The 25,167-nt window shown below is 41.5% G+C and overlaps 1 protein-coding gene across 8 annotated transcripts in view; it reads right to left on the bottom strand.

The window, feature by feature from the left end:
* pcdh19 (protocadherin 19) overlaps positions 1-25,167 on the bottom strand; it is a 51,009-nt gene that overhangs the window by 15,679 nt on the left and 10,163 nt on the right. For 4 of the 8 annotated variants that reach the window (XM_026146126.2, XM_080308447.1, XM_026146145.2 and 1 more), the window contains exons 3-4: positions 7,507-7,565; positions 5,548-5,720 (exon numbers count right to left, since the gene is read on the bottom strand). In XM_026146126.2, coding sequence (XP_026001911.1) covers positions 5,548-5,720; positions 7,507-7,565 — 232 coding nt within the window. Of the gene's footprint in view, positions 1-5,547; positions 5,734-7,506; positions 7,566-25,167 lie in introns of all 8 variants that reach the window. The other 4 variants (XM_080308424.1, XM_080308440.1, XM_080308430.1 and 1 more) reach the window with 1 other exon arrangement.

Here is a 25,167-nt window from a genome sequence, read left to right as displayed (position 1 = left end):
CCTAGCATGCCACAGCATCATGAATAAGCAATGGAGATCCGGAGCCCTATTTTCTCTCTGCCTCTGTGTTTCCTCCCTCTCTCTCCCCCCTCTCTCTCTTGCCCTGCCGCGTTGTGAACTGAATGCCAGGATTGTCTAGAAAATGAGCTGTCAGTGGAGGGCCTGCAATGAGATACATCAGGCTCATTGTGAGCCCTAGAAAATAATGAACTATTCCCATTTCTCTCTCTGATATGTTCAATACGCTATCCATGACAAGTGCAAAGAGATAAGCAGTCCCCTCTTGAGCTGATTAAATACACTGGGTATATTCAGGAGAGCTTTGGCAGAGTGTAGGTTCAGGGGATGCCATTATAGAATTATAACATTACTATATGTTTGCAGTTGATGGTGGAAATTAAGATCCTTTGCATGCCCTTTTTGTGTGTGTCTGCAGTAGCTGAGAAAGAGCAGCTAGAGGTAATGTTGCTCGCAGAAATTTAACAAAAAGCACCACGTTTTCTTAAATTCCTCTTTGGGTGTCTTTGCTGTTTGTATATAAATTGTTGGAGTGGTTTAGGCCTCAGGATTTCTTTTAAATTAGAGGACAAATAAGAGCAGTGTTTTCAGTACAGATTTAGACTCTTCTTCACAGTGTGACACAGAAAGAAAATCCTCAGACCTTTTTTTAACAACACGCAAAAATTAGGCAGCTGTTTTACATTATTAGGTGTAATTTCAATGTGACAGAGCCAAGACTTCACAGTCACCGAATTTTATTCGGCGACGTAAACAAGATAAAAAAAAAAATAGAAAGAAATTTAAGCCCAGACGGACACAGCATGAAATTACATCTTTTTTCTTTAATTCTCCGCAGCTCGGAGGCAAAAATCTACATCCAGGTTGTTCATTACAGAGTTCACTACACCTGCTTGCAAGCACTCTCTGGTGTGCTTGAGCATGCAGTGTGTTTGTACTCTATCTTCCTTAATGCTTGTAATGCTCTGAGCTCTTTGTCACTGTCAGCCATTTTACCTCCACTGGTTCCACATTAGATTAGACAAATCCAAATCAAAATGGATGGTCCCAGTATAGAGTTTATATGTTAATCTTATCGTAAAGTATCATAACGCAACACGTGTCATTGACAGCCTGAATTACAACAAGGATTTTGATGCTTAATTCAATCAAATGTTGTTTGAGAATCAGTCAAACCCTCTAGCACGTTACCTCTGAGTGAGAGAAAGGGAAAAAAATCATTCCCACCTGTCACAGAGATTGTTTCTTCTTTTCCTCTTTTTATTTTCTCTCGCTAAGACTGCTTACTAGACTCTCAGCTCATCTCTCAATCTCTGTCTCCCTCACACACAGACTCTGGCTCGCTCTCCCCTTCTCGTGTTGTCAGCACAGCCCTGTTCCTGTTGCCTTCCTGATTCTGACACCTGTCAGCATTTTCGTTAGTAGATCAGAGAACTGCAAACTAGAAATGTTCCCGTGGTGAATTTAGGGCAAGTTTGCAGCAGGAACATGTGAGATGCCTTTACTCTTTCTTTAATTCAACAGGGAAAGGGAACTGCTTGACTGGCACAAAGTTGGGAGATGTGGGCTGGAGATGTTTGCAGTCAGTAGATGGAAACAGAAGAGAAAATAAAGATGGAGAGACATATGGAGGGAGAGAGAAAAAGCGAAAGAAAATCAATTAGGAACAGTGAAACCCTGTGGATCTGCTGATGGAAGAAGGGAATACGGAGAATTTTGCAGCCCACGGAGGGGGCTTCCATTCCTGGGTTCCAGCTTCAGGCACACCCCCACAGGGAGCTAACAGATAGATGAGAGATATTCTCTGGAGGTGGAGGCCAAGGAATATGTCAGAAATAAAAGAGGCCTGTTCCCTGCTCTGGCTAATTGAGCAGTCTTAGATCCCTTTGAGTTTAATAAGCCAAGAGAAAGTGATTTTATTTGAAGAACACTTACACGTTGACCTGGATACAATTCCAAAAGTGAGATCACAAAAATCTAAAGCCACAGATCGGACACTGTAAAATGACATCGTGCCCCCACCATTCCCCCCCGCAGAGATAACTCGAGCGATTTAGCGTTACATGAATCTTAATCCTTGAAATCCACGGCTCATCCATATCCATGTGAATTAAAATGTGAGCTATGACAATCAAAGGATGTCAAAAAAATAGATTAAGCCCCCTTTGTCACAGCTCCTTTAGAGTCGTCTCCTTTGCTTCTCCCTTGACACTAATAGTTCTACAGAGCTAAAGCTAGCATGTCGCACATTTCAACCAAATCCCCCCAACTTCACAGACATGCCTATAAAGATAACGAAGAATTCATTTTATATAGCTGCTCTTCTCAATTTATAGTTGCAGCGATATCATTCATTTCTATTCTGTTGGCAGATACGAGGGGGGCCATTACATGTTAAAGATATCTCTTCCTTTATAGATTTTAAGAGATTTAATGTAATTTGTTCTTCAGATACTTCCTTAATCTAATCCACTGGGTGAGGATAGTTAAGGTCAGGTTTTCAAAAAGAGTACATACACACGTCTTTTTAGATTCTTGGCAGCGATTCAGCAAATTCACTCAGATTTAAGTCGAAAGTCTCTTCACAAGCACTTTGCTCAAAGTTACCTTGGTGTTTGCTCGTGCAGGAACAATGAATAATGTTGTTGAAAAGGCATTACTGACAAAAAAGGCATACAACAGATGGACAAAAGCCAAATATGAAACTCCTAAATTGCTTTAGGTGGGGAAAATGCCCGCGTTGATATGGTGCCGGGCTAGTTAGCAGCTGAATCTCATCACGCGAATGGATTCCCGCATGAAAGTCAACAAGATGACATGGATGCAGGGCCGTTGTGTAACCGTAACAGATTGTCTCCTGGGCAAACAACATCTTTACATGACACTGGGAATAGTAAACATTTGCACTGTAAAAGCCCGAGAGTTTAACCCTACCTCCCTTCCCGTTTCGGCTTCCTTTTGTTCTCAGCGCTTATCAACACAAGAAAACAGAACAATAAAAAACACACAAAAAACAAGCTTCTTCTCTCCTCAGCTTGTGCGTGTTGTTGTCCTTTGGCAATTGTAGTCTCTCAACATGTTTTGTGCTTTTGCTGGCAGGAGAGGTGCACTATACAACACAGTTACTCCCAGAAGACATCTAAACAGCGGGGTGTTTAGTGAACATGCCTATTTGTTTTCTGAAAATTCCCTCCACTCACTCACCAGAACTGGCAGATAGTGTCCATTTTTGTCAATTAAAACAGATGAGCTCAACTACTTCTATATTGTAGAAACCTTTCTGCCTTTGTACTCAAGACACTTTAAGCAGAAGGGGAGAAAAAAAGCGTGAAAACGAAAAAGCTGGCCTTCTCCTGAGAAACAACAACAACAAAAAAGAAGAGGATATTGTCAAATCCTGATACGCCAGGAGACAGGACCATGCATCATGGCGAACCAGCCCATAATGTCATCCTACCATGCCCTTTACCCGTGTAATTAGACCGTTGAGATTGCAATAGAAAGATGATTTCATTTGGAATGTCATTACATTTCCGCATGCGATCTTTGCCCAATTTATTTAATAGTTATAACCGCCCTCTCATTACTTTGTGATGTGACCACTGCTGCAGAATGACTACCAAAAGCAATGGGAAAATAGATTCCACTGAGGTATTTTGTTGTCGCTAAAGAAAAATCAGAGGCCAAACGTGAGTCTGGAGCTAAAAGCGATTAAATTAATAATAAAATAAAGAAAAACCAAACCATCAAATTGTAATTCCAAACAGCAACCTCATTATCATCTATTTGTTCTGGTCAAAGGAAAGGACAGACACTGTGAAATAGCCTGTTGTTCTGTTTACCGGCTATGTGGTGCTGCATTACAAATTCAGGAGGCATGCATCCATTTGGCTGAAACAGATACAATCATTGGTGGTGTTAATGAAAAAAGATCTGCCTCAGAGAGCTCTCCCCACTCGTAATATTCTTCATGTACATTACTTCTAATTGTCTCCAATAATGAGATCCCACTACTAGAAGCATTTTTTAGAGACCCAGGAATTTTTTGCAGGTTCTGAAGTAATTACAGCTGACAACCACTAGTCAGCAGATTCGCTTTTCACTGTTCATTATCGTCTGATGCCACCAGGGTAACACCCAGCACAAGCTGATTCTCTGGTCGTCATACTTCCTGACCCTATGTATTTCTCGGCTAAGTCATTACAAGGTGTGAACTACCAGCCAGGAAGGCATATCCACATGCACGACTCCATTCTTGAACAACGTAAAATGTGGGCTGACTAATGTTATTATTACCCAGTCGAACAATATCAACAGTGAAACTCGTTAGTTAGATATGCCAGGAACCGACAGGAAAGAGCCTACAGATATCCATTGCCGCCTTTTCAACCACACCCACACACTTCACAGTCCACTGACAAAAATAGACAGAATAGATAAATAATTTATTAAAAAAAATCACATAATCTTCATTTCTTTGCGCTTTTTGTTTTTTTTATAAAGTCGTATTCCTTTTCGTTATCTCTTGCTCATTAAAATTTTTTCACTATATGAAGCTACGAAAGAAGAAAGTAGAGTAGTGAGAAAGTACACAGCCTTAGTAGGACAGTGTTAGAAAAAAAAGGAACTAAAAATATGTCAACGTTAAATGAGGAAGGAAAACCTAAATTTGGCATCAGTTTCCAAATTGGGGCAAATGTAAAGTTCCGATGCAAAGGATATCCATAAGAGTGTCCTCAAACGTCCACGCTTTCCTCCTCACTATGAATGAAATTCCTAATGGGGCTATCCTAAAATATCTGCAGCGTTTCACACACTGACTCTTGCGCTGCCATTGCACCTGTGCGTGTAGTGCTTCCTTTAGGACTTAAATACCCTCAGGTGCATATAGTAACATCCTGGACTCCCAGACAGCTATATCCTGCTTTTTTCCCCTCTATCTCCCTCTAACTGACCCACTCTCTACTTCAGTCTGACTGGCAGTAGTTAAGAATGAACATGACCCTTACACTGACTTCTGCCAACCAAGCGGATGTCTTTTTAAATGGGGAGTCAGAAATGAAACATCAACATTAATTCCCTGCTAAATGATCCAATTGAATAATGGATGAGGGCACATGGAGATATGTAGATTTCCACCTTCTACCTTTATGAGCCTAATTGCTGCCATTCAAGCACATCTGAAGTCAGCTCATCCTCAACAGCAGACATGGCTACTATCAGTCAATAACGTTGGCTAAGCCTGTATCAAAGGGTAGCCTTTGCCGTCACAGATCCCTCATATTAGCTGTACTAACATCAAAGACAAAAAAACCTGTGATGTTATTCATATACTTGCACATTTGGGACTTCCAATGGGTAAATGCATCTTAAAAGATGCTCCGGTAGCATAAAAACAGTCTCAGTGGCACACAAAAATACACATTGGTCTTATCTTGAAACTTGAAACACATCCCAAACGATGTAGCGATCCTCTAAACACACACAGTGCGCACACACATAAACACAAACAGACACAGATTTTCTTACCTTGGTCTGGCAGCTGGCAAACATTAGGAGGAACAGTCATGTTCAGCACGTCATTGACAGCCGTGTCAACATAGTGTCCCCTCTGGACATCATGTTCGCTGTCGGTCTGGTCGCTCTCCTCATGGCCGCTGTCCTTCAGACTGTTCCCCTCCAGGTCCTTGAATGTCGATGTGCTACATGGGGGCCAGGAGGGAGGAAAGGGAAATGTTGATTAACTGTCACCTCACCTAAAAACATGCTCTTTTTCATCCATCTCTAATGTGATGGTTTGTGACGACTTGTCTATCTTTCGCTTCGTGTCCCTTTTTGTGCTTTTTGTTGCTTTCTTTAACCTGGTGCATTTCCATCAATTTAAAGTGGATGAATACTAATTTACACTGGCTCTAAGTCTAAGTTAAGCACCACACCTTTTCAAAGAACAAAACCTCTTTCCAGCTTCTGTTTGCACTTCCATGTAATAAGAAGGGCGTTTAAATCTCCTGACAGCCTTCTTGGATTAAGTGGACATTTTTCAACTTCATAGATAGCAAACCAGCCACAGGATGTTTCAGCCAGGGACATTTTGGATGGATGCACTGACTTCAAGGACATCGCATTGAACAAACAGGAGGCACTCACTCACTACAATCAAACAAATACTGCAGTAATCAGGAATTCCTGGAAGGAAGATGGATGTAGAAAATGCTGGAAGCATACAAACTGAGCATCTGCCTTGTTTGGGGCTCACAGTCAATAAAGAGGGTGGGGTGTGGGGGCACAATCAACAGCTGCACAGTAACAGCGTGATTTCCCTTCACTTGATTTCCATCCCACTGGAACAAATTCTGCTTTACAAACAACACTAAATAGGGGTGAATATATGAACACGTGTTCATGCACGAGAGAGAGACAGAGGGGAAAAAACATGAATGAGTTTATGTAAAGACAGACGAGGGTGTTAGAGGTTAGAGGGGAGGAAGAAGACAGACTGAGGAGAAAATGAAAGTAAACAAATGTGCACAAAAAGTGTAAAGGAAGCAAAGGACAGTGCAAGGTAGCTGCATTCCATAGTGCGAGCCTCACATTCTCCAGTGTGGGAGAGAGGACTGCAGTGGAGGTAATGCTGGCTCTCTGATGTTATCACTGTAATTGCACCTGTCCCAGACCAGAGGCTCCCTGGCTCCTGAGGGGATTTCTTTGTAGTATGCTGCAGAGGCCCACACTTGAATGCTCTTTGTTTACATTAATGCAGGGATTCTTTTGGGGAGAAATTGCCATAATGGGTTTTCAAAAGGCTGGGATGGCCTCAAACAAAAGGAAGCCTGGAATGTTCTATAGCTGCAGGTAAGAAGGGAGAACTATAGTTTACAAAGTGAGACTGCTTACAAAACCCTCTTTGGCTTGAGGGAATTGTGAAACCCATCCCAGTCTCCAGTCCTGAATTCCTCAAACCCTAGCCAAGATCTTGGTTTGGGTGAGCTGAATAACAATGCACAATGAAAACATTTATCCTTCTTTCCCTGACAAACGGGAAAAAAGGAGGCAATTATGGTCCATTCGTGACTGTTTTCTTTAAAAAAATTTTTTTAAACATAATATGACGATTAGGTAGTTGTTTCTTTTTTCCGTTTACCTGATAAAATTCAAGTTTATGTGTAATTAATGAAGCAAAGTGCATAAGTGTATCACACTTATCTGCAAATATGAAAATCATTACTTGCAGATTCTGCTGCCCTGTGTAATTTAATAATCCGAAAGTATGACTTTGTGCCTCATCCCAACAAGTGTCTACTAAACGCATTATTTTAGAGTAATACTATTTATCCTAAAATCTTATCCTCCCCTTGCAATTATACAGAATGAAGAACATGCAGGAACACATGAAAACTACTGCAACAGTAGCTGTGCACTCATTAGATAAAACAATTACAGATAACAATGGTAATGAGGTGCTGGTAACAATTCCTAATCAAGACATACCTTTTAATGAGGTGGGCTCTGCTGTTCACGTAACTGGAGTCAATGGAATAATTCTCCGTCTGTAAGAGAGTGATGGCGGAGCAGGTGGGGTGGGGGTTGTGGTGGAGGGATGATGGGGGCAACAGAGAGAGGTACTTTTAATAATGGAAGCAACCAAAATAATGTTACCAGTAATTGGCTTTCAGTAGAGATGTTATTTTACACAAAGGCCCTGGTGAGCAGCCTCGGCTTTCAAAGGGCTGAATCCTATTCTCTTTCAAAGCACACACACAGAGGGGCTGACTGGGAGTTGAGAGCTGAGGAGAGTGCTGCAGTGAGCGCAGCCTCTCTTCTCCTGTTCACCCTCCCTGCTCTCGATCCCTTGCTCCCTCCCTCCACTGCCGGTCAGCCCACTGTCTTTAAAATGGAGTCATAAGGGAGGACAGACTATCATGCAGACAGAGGGAGAAGAAAAGTTTCCCTCTGAACTCTTCACTTTTACCATGTTTGAGAAGACATTAATGTGGATATATTAAATAAATAACTGCGAGAGAAGTAGATGAAATTAAGAATGTACCAGGGGAATCTTAACTTTGCAATTGCAGATGAAAAGGCTTTCAGAATATGCATGCGATAGATCTCTGACCCACATTAGAGAATGCAGTTCAAAGAGATCTTACATTCATTTTTTTTCTTCCCAACATTTATTTAGCAAGGATAATGTCTGACGAGAAGAGCACACGGGCAGAGAAACTAGTGTAAACTAAGCAAGTAGACCCTCCCTGCATCTGCCAAGCGTCTACTTACACAAGGTAAGATGCCAGAAGGCCATAGGATATCAAATCCTCTCAAAGGACACGCTCAGTCCTGCAAAAAGCCGGGACGTGACCCTTTTGACAAGGTTTGATAAGATGCAGGTATTTTCTCCTAAAAGAAAGCGAGGCCCTTCACTTAAAATTCCATTGTGCAGATACTGTATCCTGATAACAGCTGAGTCCATGGCTGGCTTCCGAGGAAAGTCTACAGTGTACCGATATCAAAGCCCCGTTGAAAAAAGTCACCCTGATGGTAAGAAAGGTTAATGCTGGCACCGGAGCGGAGTTGCTTATTATCAAGTGAGCTGCACATTTGACAGAAGCCTGCTGTTGAGGTAGCAGTGGCCCTGCAGCTGTCATACGTGGTGACCAGACAGATTTGGATTAAAACTCAGTGTGCAACTGTGCGAACACTCTCCTTATTAGATGTTAATGGGGTTGAACATTTTGAACTTTTTCAACGTCTGAGTGGAAGTGAAACCCCAATGCAGATGAGTCTGTGCGGTGAGGTTGGGAGGGGCAGAGGAAATGTCAAACATCAGTCCCAGTTTTCTTGGATTTTTTTTTTCTCCCAATAAATAAATAAAAATAAATAAATAAAAGCAACGCTGGAAGATCACAGCGTTTACCCCTGGCGAACGGCTCCTGTGACCTATTTGCAGTTAATGTTAATTTGTTCAGATTGATGCCATTCTCACCTGGCTTTAATAACAAAGTGTGCCGTCGTTATTTGTCAGAGTCTGACACACGTCGTGTCCCTACAGTGGATAAAAACGTTTCTATAGCACAAGCCTGTTTATCTTTAAATAGTCTGACGTGCACTACGTCTGTCTTAAATAAGCACAAGAGCTCCTGCTTGCCTTCTCACCTCCTTTATGCCTCATTATTTTTTTTTTTGCAGGAAAAATGCATGATAATAAGCAACAGTGCAACGTGGGCTTCTGATTGGGGTTTGTTAAATTATGATGCAATATATTTATGCACTGAAGGTTAACATCATTCCTTTTCCCTTTTCCCATTTACCCCTAATTAAACTTTAACTCATTAAAATGGGGAAGATAATTCATTAAAAAAAGGAATTTAATTAACATTTTATTATTATCCCATAATTTGAAGCACGCAGTGTTTGTTCCTTTGTATTACCCCTGACTCCTTTTGTTCCTGATCAGCTTGAGTCTTTTTTATATCAAAGGTAACCTGTAAACCAAATAAATCAATAATTAAAGATTTTAAAGTATGCTATTTTTCACGGATATCTGCGTAGTGCTCTATCAGATTGTCTCTGCGCATTGCTGTAACGATTCCAGTGCAGATACTTGATCTGCTACTGCGTTACATTATTACCTACGCTGCATTTTGATCGCAGTGTACACGCATTAAACTGCTTCATCTGCTATAGCGGCTGTGCATCCAGGAAAACAGAAATGAAAATGCAAGGCGTGAGTAACAAGGAGAAAACTTAATTTAAACGACAAGATAGAAAATTTTCTTGTAAATGTCACCCTGGCTGCCGCCTGTAATTGGTGTGGTTAACATGTTCTATGTGAGCATTGCTTAGAGAGGAGTGTATGCCGCTGCTCTCACGCTGTCCCTGTACTGAAAATGAACTGTATTTTTGATAATGCAAATATCAGATAATGATTTTACATCAAGCTCTTTCAAGAGTGTACAACGCAAAGAGATTCCTCATAATATTCTAGTCGATAGTGTTGCATCACCATCTCTTCCACATCAGCTCTTCATCCACTTTACAGCTCCCCATTAACCAAGAATGTGGTTTATTTTCTCCACTTATCAAATTGTTAGTGGAATTAGGCGAACGCCTATCATGTGAAGGCTTATTCTTGTCCACTGATGAGTCAGTCGGTAGTGCCTATTCTGAGGAATAATAGCTTGAACTTCCTGTAAAGAAATGTAATGTCTTCCCCCACATTTCTAACCAACCTCAAATTGGAGGACATGTCAATATATCTTGCTGGGAGGTCAGGTTTCAGGCAAGAGGATGAGGACTGCTTAACTACAGCGAGGATGCCACAAATGGCTACTTAATCAGGTTGGACAATGTGTTGTTGTGATTTGAGCGGCCCCAGTTTGGCGGCCAGAGCCACTCTATCCCCATAATTATTGTTCCGTTTCATCTGGAGGGCTGGAGGCAGGAATGTAGTCCCTGGTGTCGCCGGGTGACTGATAGGTAGTGTCAGCATGAGTGGGGAGCGGAGTGAAAAGAGAGTAGAGAGGAGCGAGAGACGGTGAAGATGGGAGGAAATGGGTGAGACTTGACCTCTGGGAGACTTGCTGTCCAGTTGCTGCAGCCCAATAGCTTTCCCCTTTTCACCCCTTGCTTCTTTCTCTCCAGCAAAACCCGAAGCACAGGGACGGTGGACTTGCTTCTCTGCAGCTGAGAGGAAAAGCAATCTCCTCGCCTAGTTGCTGCCGTAAGATTTGATTTGCCTTCCTCCCAGCGTGACAATTGGTTCTGCAGTCTGGATGCAAGTGTATTCATTGTGTGGGGGCATGGGAAGCACCAGAGAGAAGAGGAGGAGTGGGGGAGTGAAGACACCAGTTGTTACACCAGTAAACACCCGACAAGTTCAGCAGATGTCACACAGATAGGAGAGAAAAAGAGAGAAAAAAAAATGTCACACAGCTGCCCTACTGTATGTATTATTGAGGCTGATATGGCACAGAGTAACATTTAAACAAGGAAAAAACATCATGCACTAATGACATGCTATTTAAAAAAGATGCTGCTAACAGCTATTTGCTTTATACTTAAATTGGTTTTCCATTACAATCTAAAGAAAACAAGTGGAATGAAACATGATATATATCATATATATATACATATCATATATATATGTGTGTGTGTTAAAAATTAAAAATGCAAAAGATTAAGTTTCACTTTAATACCAGAGCAATCAACCTTTTTCTGAAATACAGCAAGAATGACACATGTCCTTGAAGACATTTGGGTGACGGGGGCTTTAAAAAGGCTACGCATCTAAAAGTAAGACAACATGGTTACAGATATGAGCGATTCGCATCTGTCATGGATGCAACTCTAAAATGTCATCAATTTAGCTGACAAAAAACATCCAGCCGTACTCCATGTGGACACAAAATGCTCTTACTGCCACACTGAAATGCACAGTTTAAAGATAAAGAAAAACAGACCAGAGAGAATCTATTACAACTGTCAGATTAAATTTTGCATTTGAGCAGACCTCCACTTTGTGTTTGAGCAGTCTGTGGTTGTGCCTCAGTCTTTGTTTATCAAGGACTCCCTTTGGCCTCACAAGGAAATGTTAAACATAATGTTCCCTGTTATTGATATCCCATTGCTAAAGCAAGGGATGAGAGGGAAGCAATCCGGGCAGGTTAAAGGAAAAACCAGCTGCAATTAGGGAAGAAAGAATGGGTTCATTATCCCTCTAGGTTCAACTAAAAGAGTTGAAAAAAGTAAGAAAGCGAGGAAATTAAAGAAAAGAATAAAAGTTTATGAAAGTGACTGTTAACACATATATAAATTTGGGGTTTTTTAAGTTTATTTATAAAACCCAATATATTTCATATTGACACCGACAGTTTCATATTCCTTTTTTATTTCTTAATACTCTTTTCTAAATGTACACTGCGAATATGAGCTTTCATCCTCTCGCACATACACACCCTCTATCTGCACTTCCCTACAAAAGCACTGCTCCAGCAATCCCTGACTTGCAGGTCTGTGCTGGCGCCCGCTGTCCTCGTCTTTAGGTCTGCACCCAGGAACGTCTCTAAGCAGCTCAGACTCAGTCTGCTTCTTATATTGTTTACCGTGTAAGAAAAAAAAGGAAAGTTTTTCGGCTCCTGAGATGCAATAACCCTCACTAGCTTCCAAACCTTTGCCCTCTAACCCAGTGACCACCATCACCACTTTCTTCCTGATTATAAAATTTCCCATAGACCCTCTGCCATCTGCTAGATTATAGATTTCCCTCTTCCTTTAGAGAGGCCCCGGCCCCTGAGGGAGGATCAGCGGTAAAAAGGGTGAAAGAGTGCCTGAGGCACAGCCGTGGTCCTGGATGAGATTACGTTTTCTATTTCTGCCTGCTTAAAGGCGTCTGCTGTGATGAATACAGAGAGTTGTTACTATTTAATATTAACTGACTCTCCTGTAAACTCAAATTATACACAATCAATTGTGATAGAGGGGAGCACGTGTGACAAATAACCTGCCACATTGTCTGCATCATTTCACTTCATCAGCCATCAATTCACCCCAAACCCAGAAGCCCATTTGAAAATCAATCATGTCACGAAACTGAGTGATTCTGTGGAGAAAGGTTTTTAAGACTTCCTCTCGCCCAGCTGTAGTTCGTGCATGTCTACACTCTCTGTAACTGGAAAAAAAAGGGTGAAATAAATGCTGTTGCGAGGTCACTTGTATCCATCAACACATTTGTTAAGTGTTCATTATTGTCACAGCAAACTAAATAACAGCTTTTCTGAAAAACAATGACACAGATACGTAACTACGACAGCCCTTCCTGCCTGTGTTTCCTCGTCTTCCCGTGTGAAATTGAGCAAATATTTGCCCATTCAAAACAACACAATCCCCGTCAACCCGTCCGCGTAAAGGACGGGGAAAACGGCCAGAGTCCAATTCTATTGCTTCCTCCACCTGTGTATATAACATCTAAAGAAAACTGCAGACCGCGTGGCCGTCTTCTATTCTGAAACAGAGACAATAGCCCAGACCAGTCTCCATGTCACTCAGGACTACAGGCTCCACACAAGTCCAGTTAGTAGAGATGTGATTAATTATACATACATTGATAGAAACAGCATTCATTATTCATGAGCTGCTCAACGTCAAAGATATTTCCCTCCCTTTCAGCATGATGAAAAGATTTTAAATAATAGCCCCCATTTGCAGATGTCTGCATTCCAGCGGAGTCGGCTGACGCTAAAGAGGCTTAAGTCAGAGCTGTTGTCTTACAGGGAATCACTGCTTGGGCCCAACATGTTTCAAACTGTTGGTGGCTGTTTGGTTTCCTGGGGGGGTGCTTTTGTTTTGCTTTTGTCTGCTGCTTTTAAGGCTTTCCGATGGAATTATAGCTTCCAATTAGAGCGAATAGGTGTCTACTGCCTCAACCAGCCACATAAAAGTGGATAAGGTTTCATTCAACACCTGTTCAGCGTTCAGGGCTGTTCAAGCTACGTGCATGTCACAAAGAAAACCTGTGCTTCTCCATGACATTAGGATCCATGGTTTTACATAGTAAATAAGGGGGAGGAAAGAAAAAGCCTCGACTATCAATGCTGTTTCCTCAAAGAAATCGGCTTACTTTTCTTAAAGCCTGTGGAGCCCAATCAAACTCAAATGGCAGGAACTTCCCCTTTAGGCAAGTCTTGAGGGATTTTCTTTAATTTGGATGTCAGACTGAAAAGTTTTCTCACTCCTCTCATCCCAAAATCCGTTAATGTGTGTATGGCGCCGCATGAGAAAGGTAGGTGGTGATTTTCTGAATAGACTCCGCGAACATCAATGAGAACATCTAATCCAGGTAGACTTTATGGTTTCCGGCCCTCTAGGAATAAGCATTACAAACACATGTTTTAAGCAGTCATTTAGTTTCTCTGAGAGAATTACTAGATAGCAATTTCACTGCTCAGTTGTGGCCTACATTAGCCAGTGTTGAGTTAGTTTGGGTGGAGGGGAGGCGGCTGAATTAGAGCACAAGATATCCCCAAAGGTTCTCCCCACCTCCCCTGGGCTGGGCCTTAAAAAGAAACACTCAGAAACACTGCAGATTATGTAAACACATTCTGCTTAAATGCTTACGTGAGAGCAGTGACTGAATAAACAGCATAACTTTCAGTCACTTTCAAAATCAGTAAACTTGGAATTCATTTTTGAATAACTTGATGCACATGACGACAGAAGTCTATCAATGTGCGTGGCGAGCGGATCAACTTGAACTCTTGTACAATCTCACTTAGCGGCATAAAGGCGGCTGCCAGTCACATCGGTGCTGCTGTAGCCTCTCTTGTTCGTGTTCTCGCTCTCTCTTTTTTTTGTCTTGCTCACTGTGACAAGGCATCTTTGCAGACATTTTAGTTGGATGGAGATTTGCAGCAGCTCATTACAGACTGGGAGGCTCTGTGAGCGGATGCAGTCACTCGGAGATGGATTGAGTGGGTCTGTTTATTGACATGCCTTAATCTGACACTGGGTAAAGGGAATGAGTCACCGCCTCCAGACACACTACCACATCACAGCCACTCCAGCAAATAGGGAGGCAGCACCTAGGATACAAGTGGAACTTCATCAGTGCTCATTAATCCAACAACCCCAGGCCACTCGCTCAAACAAACCATGTTTACACTGCATGTTGGCTGGATGGAGGGGTGATGGAGCTTTTCAAAGGGCATGTGTGCAGGTGCTGAGAACTGCACACACAAATGCGCATACTGTTGCTACACGTACACATATGCACAAACACACGTACAAACAGGTACTCTAGCCTCAAGCTCATGAAAAACGTTCCCGCCCTCATAACCCACAAGCCCCCAAACACATTATCTGTGTAGACCAGCTGCTAAAACTCACTTGATGCACTTTGTCTCGCACATCAGAGCTGGCGCTCAGATCAGGGGTTACTGATTGGGCTTGATGCCAAAGTATGTAGAGCAAAAAGGGGCTTTTATTTAACGGATCTTTTAGCTTTTGTCAGAGATGGGCCACTCCTATCAGCGATTCGGCCACGGAGGCCTAGTTAGCATTTTGATCCTATTTGCTGGTGCTCCAGTGTGACTCACATCTGGTGATAATATTTGGGATGAATCCTTCTAGACAGCTATCGGTGCTGGGATTGACAGCAGAGTATTAGCCGCACGCACATCTCCGCTGCATCTGTAAATCCAGCTTGTTAACAGGACTGTGACAGACTGCCATCAGGACGGAGACGGAACAAAAACAACAACTAATGCTTTGTGACGACACCAGTGCTTGTTTTCCATTTCACCACTAATGTTCAGTACAATGTCTAAATGTGAATTCTTTGTCTTTTATATTTGAATATAAATTTATGAAAAAAGTTTAAAAAGGAGTAAACAAGGAGCGCGTGTGAAACGCATAAGCTAGTAACTAAAATAAACCTTTTTTTGAAGAAACACACAGGCGCACAGGGAAAGCAGGCAAAGGGGAATAAATACTATGTGAGTCAGAAAGAGAATTGCACGACACGGATTTACATTAAAACACTTTGTTTTTCATGCAGAAACACACACACTCACACGCACACAGAGTCGCAGTGGGGCAGAAAGTCTGAGCGGGGCCTGATGTCTGCTCCACCGGGGACTGGGAGCGCAGCAGCTTGAGAGCAGGGCCAGTGGATAGGAGTCCAGATGTAGCAGCCTTGACCCACTCATTTGTAAGGGAGGGGTAGAGTTAGGATGGGGGGTATTTCAGCAGCTGAAACACACAGGGATTAGCCACAGTGACTTCATTTAATTTAATTTGTATTAGGGCCGTCTTTGGGGGCAAACATCGTTTTTAACTGCGAGGGGACATACGGGGTCATGGAAAACAGCAACAGACGGTGGATCTCTGCCTCCTACCCCCGCAGTGCATCAACAGGGGAACGGGACGCACTGTATTCTCAGACGTACAGACACACACACACACACACACACACACACACACACACACACACACACACACACACACACACACACACACACACACACACGCGCGTACACACGATTACACACACATGCACAAATAAATACACCTGAGCAAATGACTTGTTTCCCTCAAATTATGACTATATTATCAAGTCAAATCTCTCAAACTGACATGCATCTTAAACCTTGCATCAACCTTTCCATAGCTCAATTTCTTGAAATGAAGGCCTTTAATCCTTTTGTTCTGCCACCATGAACAACATGTAGTAATTTTCGTTGCTTATCAAAGCTCCGCTCTGTGCAGTTCTGTGCTTGTGTTTGTGTGTGTTGCAAACACTAAGCTGTTATCTACCAAGAACATATCTTAGGGGTGGATGTTTATCTGTGCTGATGCAGATTGGAGGAGTTCTCTTTGTCTCAGTGCAGTGGTACATAACATTATTTGTCTTTTGTTTTTTCATCGTTTATTTCTCCAAGGCTGATATAGTTTGATGTCCTATAGTGGAGAAATCCTTTTAGTTACCCCCAGGCATCTAATGTGCTTTTACTTGTAATCTGGGAAAGGCTGAGGGGGAAAATCTGTGCACAATCAAATAATTTAACTCCCTTTTGTATTCAGTGCAACATGACTTACAATGCAAAGTAGAAGAGGAAAACAAATCCAGTAAGTGAGTGAGTACCCAAGATTCCTCCTTACAATTTACACTAGCTCTGTGGAAAAATATGGCACCGATCAGCTATCAAGTCTGCTGTAGCCAAAGCCTGCGGTCATGCAAAAGCTTCCTCTCAGTCTTGCGCAGGTGATGTAGTCAGAGAAAAAGCTAATGTACCATGCACTGGGAAAAGAAATTTTATTACAAACACCGTCAAAAGAAAGAAAGAAAGTATATCGCCTTGTCTGTGTGAGACAGAAAGGACTGTACTGCTGGAGCCTGTTCAAGACTATCAGGCACTCGTTTTTCCTCTCTCCCCCAGCCCCTATCAAAAGATGTTACTGTGTAAAATGTCAAAGAAAAAAGAAGCAAGAGAAGTAATCTCCTTCTCCTTTTTGATCGCAAGTGGAATAATTGGAACCCTCTTAGGCTCATTACAAGAGTTGCCCGCCAGCCAAAAGACGGCTCCAACTGCCCCTCTTCATTCATGTTAGAGCTTTGAAAAATATTGCTTCCTCTAGTAACAACTCTTTATGAGATGCAATGACTAGAGGTCCTGGTACCTACATTAACGAATAATCCCACAATGCCTTTGAAAATATATCTTTCAACTTCTACTGTCAAACATCAATTCTGAGCAATGGGAGGGAAACAGCAACAATCTGGCTCTGTAATAATGTCATTATGCATATTGCACAGCACTTCTCACCATTACCCTTTTTTTTTGGCAGTGCTGTTCTTCTCAATTACATAAGTTATTCCATATGTATCCCTATAACTGATAGGCTGGTCTTCATTGTTATTACAACTATGCTTGTAATTATCGTGACTCTAATTACTATTACTGTATTACCCAAATTAACCTTATTCTGGGTTTAGATCACCCGCGCTGACGCTAGCCAAGACATGCCTATGAAGAATGGCACCAATGCCCCTTCAGATAAATCCAGTATAATTAGCTGTGTGCCTTACAGGGCCTGTGTGATGGTAATAATTAGAGCTACTGTAGCAAAGGTCATGCAAAACAATTTAGAGAGGATGCTGGCTGCTTGTGTAATGGGAGGAGGAAGGCGGAGCTCCTATTCTGTCTTTCAGAGATCGAAAACGTATAGCTGTTACTTTACCTCTGCATTTGCTCCGTTTTTAACCAATGCTCTCAAAATAATAAAAATTGAAACCCCATTTTAATGGCAAGTAGACTTCCAGCTAACACAGTTTAAATGGATCCATGATTAGATTCGAGGAAAGTGCTACAGGGTGTATCTGTTAACTGGTATCAGCGGAAATCGATTCGCTGCCTTAGAGGTGTGATAGCCGCCCCATCGCACTGTTGTTGCATCTGTTCATTAGTTTGAGTTTAATGTGTTTATGCTTACCCTTAGTTATCACTATTAATTGTGGAAGAGAGGGAGACGGCGAGAGATGTTCTGATCTACCCAAGTGCACAGGTTAATGAGCTGAGTCAAAAATGTTGACACAGAGGTAAACAAGTACTCACACCGAAGGTTCTTCTATTTCTATGCTCCCCCCATGTGGCTTGGCTCTCTCTGCAATTCCCAGATTGCTCCTAAGCTGAGAGCTCAGGGTTCTCAGTCTTGATCCATCAGGAATTCACTCTGCTCCCTCACCTCGCCACCATCACACCCTGATGAGATAAGTAACAGCCTCGTACTCAAAAATAGCATCTCAAACAACACATATGCTTATGTGTGCTAGATTGGTCTCCATCCCCTGCTGCAAAACACACACCTCCTCGTACTCCCACAAGTCTCAACAACACTTCTTTAGCAAAGAGGGATGCAAAACAGCCCTAAAGTGGTAGTATAAGACTTTTGCTGCAGCTACTGTCTGTCACCTGAACTATCACTGTTTTGCATGTTGAAGTTGATTTATTACAGCAAAGTGCCTCACATTACTGTCGACAAAACTGGGATGTTTTTAAATTTTGGCATGCTTTACCTAGCTTTTTAAGAGCTCGTGATTTGCATTAATTTGCACACAGCACTTAGCTAATAGTTCAGAATTTTGAAAATTACCCTAATTTGCTTTCTAGATAAATTAGATGATTTGAAAACTACACTCGCTCGATAAGCATGAAGCTCAAGTAGAAGACAGGTAGCTAAGCTTGCCATTAAGACTGCAAACAATAGGATCTGTCCAAAGGGAAGCCACACACGCTTCGAAAACATACAAATCAACATCTTAGTGTTTGCTTCTACAGGAAGTTGTGAGCTCATATTTTTCCTTCACACATTGCCTTACTTCCTAGCTTTCCTCTATGTATGCCAATCAGATATATAGTGATATCAAAACAAATAATTTAATTAATAATAAATGCAGAAAAAAAACTAATCCATCAATAAATATTATTACAGGAGCAAATATTAAACACTATACACCAGGTGGGAGAATTAAAGCTTTCTGCAATCAAGTACCATTTTAAATTAATAGTGAAACTACAGGAAAACTCACACAATCCTTTTATTTGTCACCTCGATCATTTTATCCTGATATACGTTCGGATGATTTCTGAGGCAGTCTTGAATCCACATTTTTCAGCAACAGCGACTGAAGCCATTGTGTCATATAGTTAATAAATGTGTGTGTAAAAGTACTTGACTGCAATACAAACTGCACTCATCAACTGTTGTTGGATGTCGAATTAATTATTATTATTATTTTTAGTTTTTTATATATTTTTTTAAATTAGAGTCCACACACTAATGGAATTCATGCAGTGGAAGAAGAGGCATACACCAGGATCCATATGTCTTTGTGACAGCAGGGATTTAAAAACTGTAAATTGTGATTATCATTGATCTCATTCATCAGATGCCTAATCTCTATGACTCACATCCACACTGGCCCCACTGGGTGACGATGAACTGTCCACCCCCACATCTGAAGTCCAAAAAAAAAAGTGTTGAGGAAAGCAGCGATAAGCGGGGCCTTATCCTTTTAAAGACACTCCCGTAATCCATCAGCGGTGGGAGGAGGGGGGGGGGGGGGGGGAGGCTTCAGCTTTAAGGGACTTAGTCTGGATTATAGCTAGTCCTCCAAATTAAACCAAAAGTCAGCTTTCTGCAGTTGCTCATGCAAGCTGGCAACTGGCTTGTTACCAGCTCTACAAACATGGCAAATGATGAAGGTCTATAATTAGAACATTTTCTCACTTAGCCACCAGATAAACTAACAAAAGTAGCACAGCAACAAAGCCTGACCCATTCCCCACTAAAGTGACTATTCTATCTTTCTGTCTCTGACCTCCTGTGATTTGACTCGTACCTGACTCTGGTTGCCGGCCAGCTTAACTACAGACAAGCTTCTCAACCAGGGCAGGGCTGTTACGTCCCCATTGATGCCACTTCCCACAGCAAAACAAGGCCAAATCTGAGGCTTAGAGGCTAAAATAATCATTACTGGGTTGCAAACAAATGAAAAGTCAGAACACTACTCCCATGTCTGCCTCCCTCTGACATTCTTTTGGATTGATTTTTGTCAGATATACAAATTCATGCTGCAGTAATTTATAGGAATATTTTAACATGTTGGGAAATATGCTCATATGTTTTTTTTACTGGGACTCAAGATCATCGATACCATTCTCATGCTAGTGCTTCCCAGATGAAGTTAAAGCAAGCAACTGATATGCTACCTGGAAACAGGGAGCCTAGTTCTATGCAAATGTAATAAAATGTGTATGCCACCAATGACAAACCTCAGAAAGCAATGTGTTATATCTTGTTAGGTCCATTTACTGAAGGAAAAAATGCAAGCAGTGGTAAAATGACAGTCGTAGTCTGCCTTTGGCTAAATCTTAACATGGAGCAAATATATATTAGAGTAGTTTTTCTTTATTTTCAAAGATCCAACAGTCAATTTTGTCAAAAGATTTTGCAAACTGATTCTTTTAAGGAGACTATTTCACCAAACTGGGAGGACAAATGTTTCCCTCTGTTTACAGAGCGAACATGTTGTGTTCATCTCTGTGCATGCACGTACATGCATTGTGTTGATACATCAGAGTCTGCTTTGATGTAATAGTCCCCAAACTTGATAAGAGCACTTGAATTTACCTCCACGGTGACCTTCCTGCTTTATTCCCCCAAGGAGGAGTCAGTCTGTCATTAAAGCACAGAAATTATAAACAATCTTTAATTTAACAAGTGCAGACATGCTGGCTTCTCCGTTCACTAGCTTCCCATAAAACTGAACTAGGAACAGCTAATCTTGAACTAAGGAGGATACTGGGGAACGCGCTGCTCTCGGAGCAGTCTGACAGAGGCCAAGTGCTTTTCATTCATCTACTTGGCTGCCTGTGCTGTGGTATGTCAAATCATGGACGTGAGGGGAAAGTCAAAACTGTTGTCCTATTGTGCTCCACGGCCAGACGGCTGAACCCTGAACATTGTTTTATAATGCCAAAAGAGAGACCCGAGATGGGGGTAAAGTTGTTACCAATTCCCATGGAAGACAATAATAAATATCAGTGGTACTGTTTTCATCTTCCACACTCAGCCCAGAGTAGATATCTAATTTATTCCCAAGCATTTTTGCCTTCATAACTTGACCTAATCTCACTCAAGCAAAGAAATGGATTCCCATCTTCTCTAGAAAATGGATATGGGTGTAAATAATATGCCTGGACACTTTCTGAAAAGCCTTAATCCCAAGAAAACAAACCTGATTGAAGCAGGCCCACCTGATTTGCGTTCAGGAAAACTAGATAATCAAAATGCAAAACAGCCTTTGATAGAAAAATTAGCCAAGTTCTAACATCAAATCCCCTACAAACAACATCAGCATATTCGCCTCCTGAACTTTTATTTGTATTCAGTGTTTGGGTTTTTAATGTAATCACAGTGCATTCGGGGCTCCATCAATGAGCTATTCTGATTTGCGTCAGGCTGAATCACACTAACTGCTTAGAGGTCTGCAGACATCATGAATGAGAAAAGGACCCACACACTGAACACATTAGGGGTCCTACCATCGCCTTAGACAGAGGTACAATGGGTAAGGGAGGCGAGATAAAGGAAGGGGATAACAGGGGTGAATGAATTGCTGACGTTGATCAGGCAGAGAAGAAGGGCAGAGTGGGAGAAAAGAAAAGAGGAGGCCCAAGACACTGGCCACACAGGGCATGAGGGAATGGGGGGCTTTGAGAGGCCTACACTCGGTCATAGCCCATTAGCCCGGTTGGGTGAAAATGCTACAGCTCATTACATGCTCTGCCTCTGTTGTGTGGATGAACAATGCACAATTACGCTACCCTGCTGCTTCTCTAGCCATACTGCTGCATGCCTCTGAGGCGGCTGATATTGCTGCTATAGCGGCTCGCTTGCCAACAGCCCCCGTGCTCATCAAACATCCCATACATGGACTCCCTAACGCAAATTCAGGTTTATGTGTAGAAACAAAAGTGCTGTTTGAATGTGCTAAAATAAAAAGGGGAGAAGCAGGAAGGTCTACTCACCATCGGTGTGCACAAAACAATGGCACAATGCAGCATTTGTGTGAGTAATATAATGACTAATGTCTAATCCACCTTCCTTAAATTGTATTAAATGCCAGACAAGCGACAAATGGATAATTCTTTTCTTTTCTTTTCACAAAGTGTAAGACTTATCGCGAATCCAGGTGCAGTCTGAAAATATAGATCCAAGTGTAAGAAAACTAGAGTCCCTGAAACTGCTGTGACAATATCTGCAATGCAGTGAATAAGTGAGCCCAGGATTCATCTATCCACCAGCAAATTGGTTCACTTCAAGTCTTGCTCCTTTCCACTCTACAATTATGCATGCAGAAGTTGACATTTAATCTGATGGGGGAAATGCTACATAAGATCCTCCTGCTCCCTCTTTGTTTTAGGCAAAAAACAGGACACTTGGAAAGGTCATTCTTCCCTGGTGTCAGAGCTGGCTGCTTGGAAAAGTTTCTGTTCACAGCGACTATTGTTATGTTTCACAGAATCCCTCCCCCATTTCCCTGTCATTCAAAAGGCACAACATCAGCACTCAAGAGAAAGCCCTGGGAACTCTTTTAACAATGTGGTAACAAGTCTGACAACCCACAGTTCAACTAAAACAGGACAAGGGGAAAATTAGACGCCCGATATCTATGAATTTGAATTAATACCTTTTCTCTGTGCATTTGGATAAAATTAGTTTTTGGCACACGTAACGGTCATTACAGGAGAATTGTAATTACTTTTTTCTCACTTCGTTTACTTTCCCAAAAACATTGTGCTTTTGTTGTTCAATAACACATCTGGAAAGAAAACAATTATTTTTCCAAATATGGATGGCAAGCCCTTTGCTATTCTTATCTGCAAGAGGGAACAAATATATTGAAGCAGTGTCTATGTTTTCTTCCAGTGCATGCCAGTAGACATTGTAAATATGCTTCTGTTTTAATATTCTTAAGCCACAGGGATGGCAATCGGCACATTCCTCTTGACACACACTGAATGCAACAAAGAAAATAATATTGTGAGCAAATAGATTTCACTTCTGGCCATAACAAGTCTTAGGGTTTGTATTTTTTTAAATATGTAAGCTGACCTTTCCTATCCTATATTAATGTAAATACAGACATTTCCACAAAAGGCAGCAAAATCTGAATTAACGAGAGAAAGTTTTTTTTTTTAATAATATTTTTTTATTATTCTTGTGCTCCCGAAGCTGTGTGAAAAGTTACCTCAGACTTGTATTACTTGATTTCCATGTTTATTTCTGAAAAACCTCACCCCCGCTTTGTTTCACACTCGAGAACAGCCAGACTTGGCACATAAACTTTGCTAAAAAAATTTTTTTTTAAAGTGTGACCTGCTGGAATGACCACTTTAAACGTCTCAGTAAATCACTGGTGATGGTACATTTGCACACCTCTGTTGTCCTCCTCGTGTTGCAGGATTTCCACTTGAGAAAACAAAATGTGGCATATTTGTGTCAGAGAGCATAATTTGAAAAATACAAAAAAACAACAACACCAGAGGAAACTCATTTAAATGGGTAATTACGTCCACGAAGCATCGCTTGCAGGACTTAACAAGGTGCGTAATGAGGGTCCCCTTCCCCAGCGATAAACGTCATCGCCTTGTCCATTTTCTTCATTTTGCCATTTCTCATTTAGGGGTGGACCCATCAATGTACGACCCAGTGCTGTCATACCTCTTTTAGCTTACTGAAATTAGCATATGACTACAACCATTACCTAAATATTTTTGTTTCACAAAAACCCCTTTGGTTAAAGGATTTAGGGGGAAAAAAGCTAAATTAAAGTGTATCTTCCTCAAATTAAGTAAAATTATCTCAAAAGATTGAGGAATGATTATGTCGACATGGTTTTAATTTTTTTTAGCTGATTAAGTAAAATCATCTCAAAAGATTGAGGAACAATTACGTAGATATGCTTTTACTTTTCTAGCTCAGAGTAACTGTGTGCGTGCAATCTTCTGACACGTGCCTCTTGCGGTACGCGGTTATTTGACTCGAGATTTTTAACTGCTGAACGAATCTGACACGCCTCAAAGGATTGATTTTAAAAGACCGTCGAGATTTAAAGGAAAGATATCGAGTGGTGCAAAACTCAAAACACCGTCGTTCGTCTGTGCCACGGAGCACATTCACGAGTCCACAAATGTAATCATAATATTTGTGTTTTCAAGGGGGAAGAGCATCTTGTACATGCAATAAAGAAGCGACATGATTGCTATCTGTATCGCGGTTAATACGATTTGGGCAATAAAATCTCTTCCTCATCCCAATGCAGTATTTTAGACAGAAAAATAACATGTTTCAGGCTGCAGCAGTACAGGTTGAAGAAAATCATTGACATCCTATAAATAGATATCACCCCCCTTTTCCCTCCCACTCTGTCTCGACTCGATTTTTCAGGCCTTGCCATTTTTCTGCAGCATAACTCCCTCTGTACAATCTTTGCAAGTCACATGTAGTTAAGGATACATGCAGTGACATGTGTACATCAGATGCTGTCACTTGTGTGTTTTGACTCTTAAACTCTTTTGGCTGGATGCTCTGATCCTGACGATAGGGCGGCAACCCGGCGGGGCTGGATGCTTCTGACTGGCTGCCTGGGGTTGTTATGTCATTTCATTGTAGCTTTGCGACATCGAGAATGACACGCGGTGATGGGGTGTTGCGGGTTAGGGTCAAGGCTATAAAAACCTAACCAAGCGTAAAACTAGCACTAGTTGTACATGAACTGAAAACCATCTTGCTGAGTAACGCTGCTCTGTCAGCTACAGCTTGACCAGTTTGGCGAATTAATTACAATCAGATATAAGAGGCCACTAAGCACATCACATCACACTTTTAATTTTCTTTGACAGATGCTGCTTTATTTCACTTTATAAACACTGACACTTGAAAAGCACAAGATTTCTGAAGTCTCTACCTTACAAATAACCTCTCTAAATAATTAACAGGTTCAACTGCCACTCAATCAGTGAGCTTCTGAGGCTTTTGTAGATGAAACGATTCTTTTTCAAACGGTCTGAAAATAGGAGACGTTAAAGAATG

This window comes from Astatotilapia calliptera, chromosome 2, assembly GCF_964374335.1.
Source record: "Astatotilapia calliptera chromosome 2, fAstCal68.1, whole genome shotgun sequence".
In the NCBI taxonomy this organism is placed as follows: Eukaryota; Metazoa; Chordata; class Actinopteri; order Cichliformes; family Cichlidae; genus Astatotilapia; species Astatotilapia calliptera.
The sequence above is the reverse complement of the archived record's forward strand: the minus strand, read 5'-3'. Positions and strand labels throughout refer to the sequence as shown.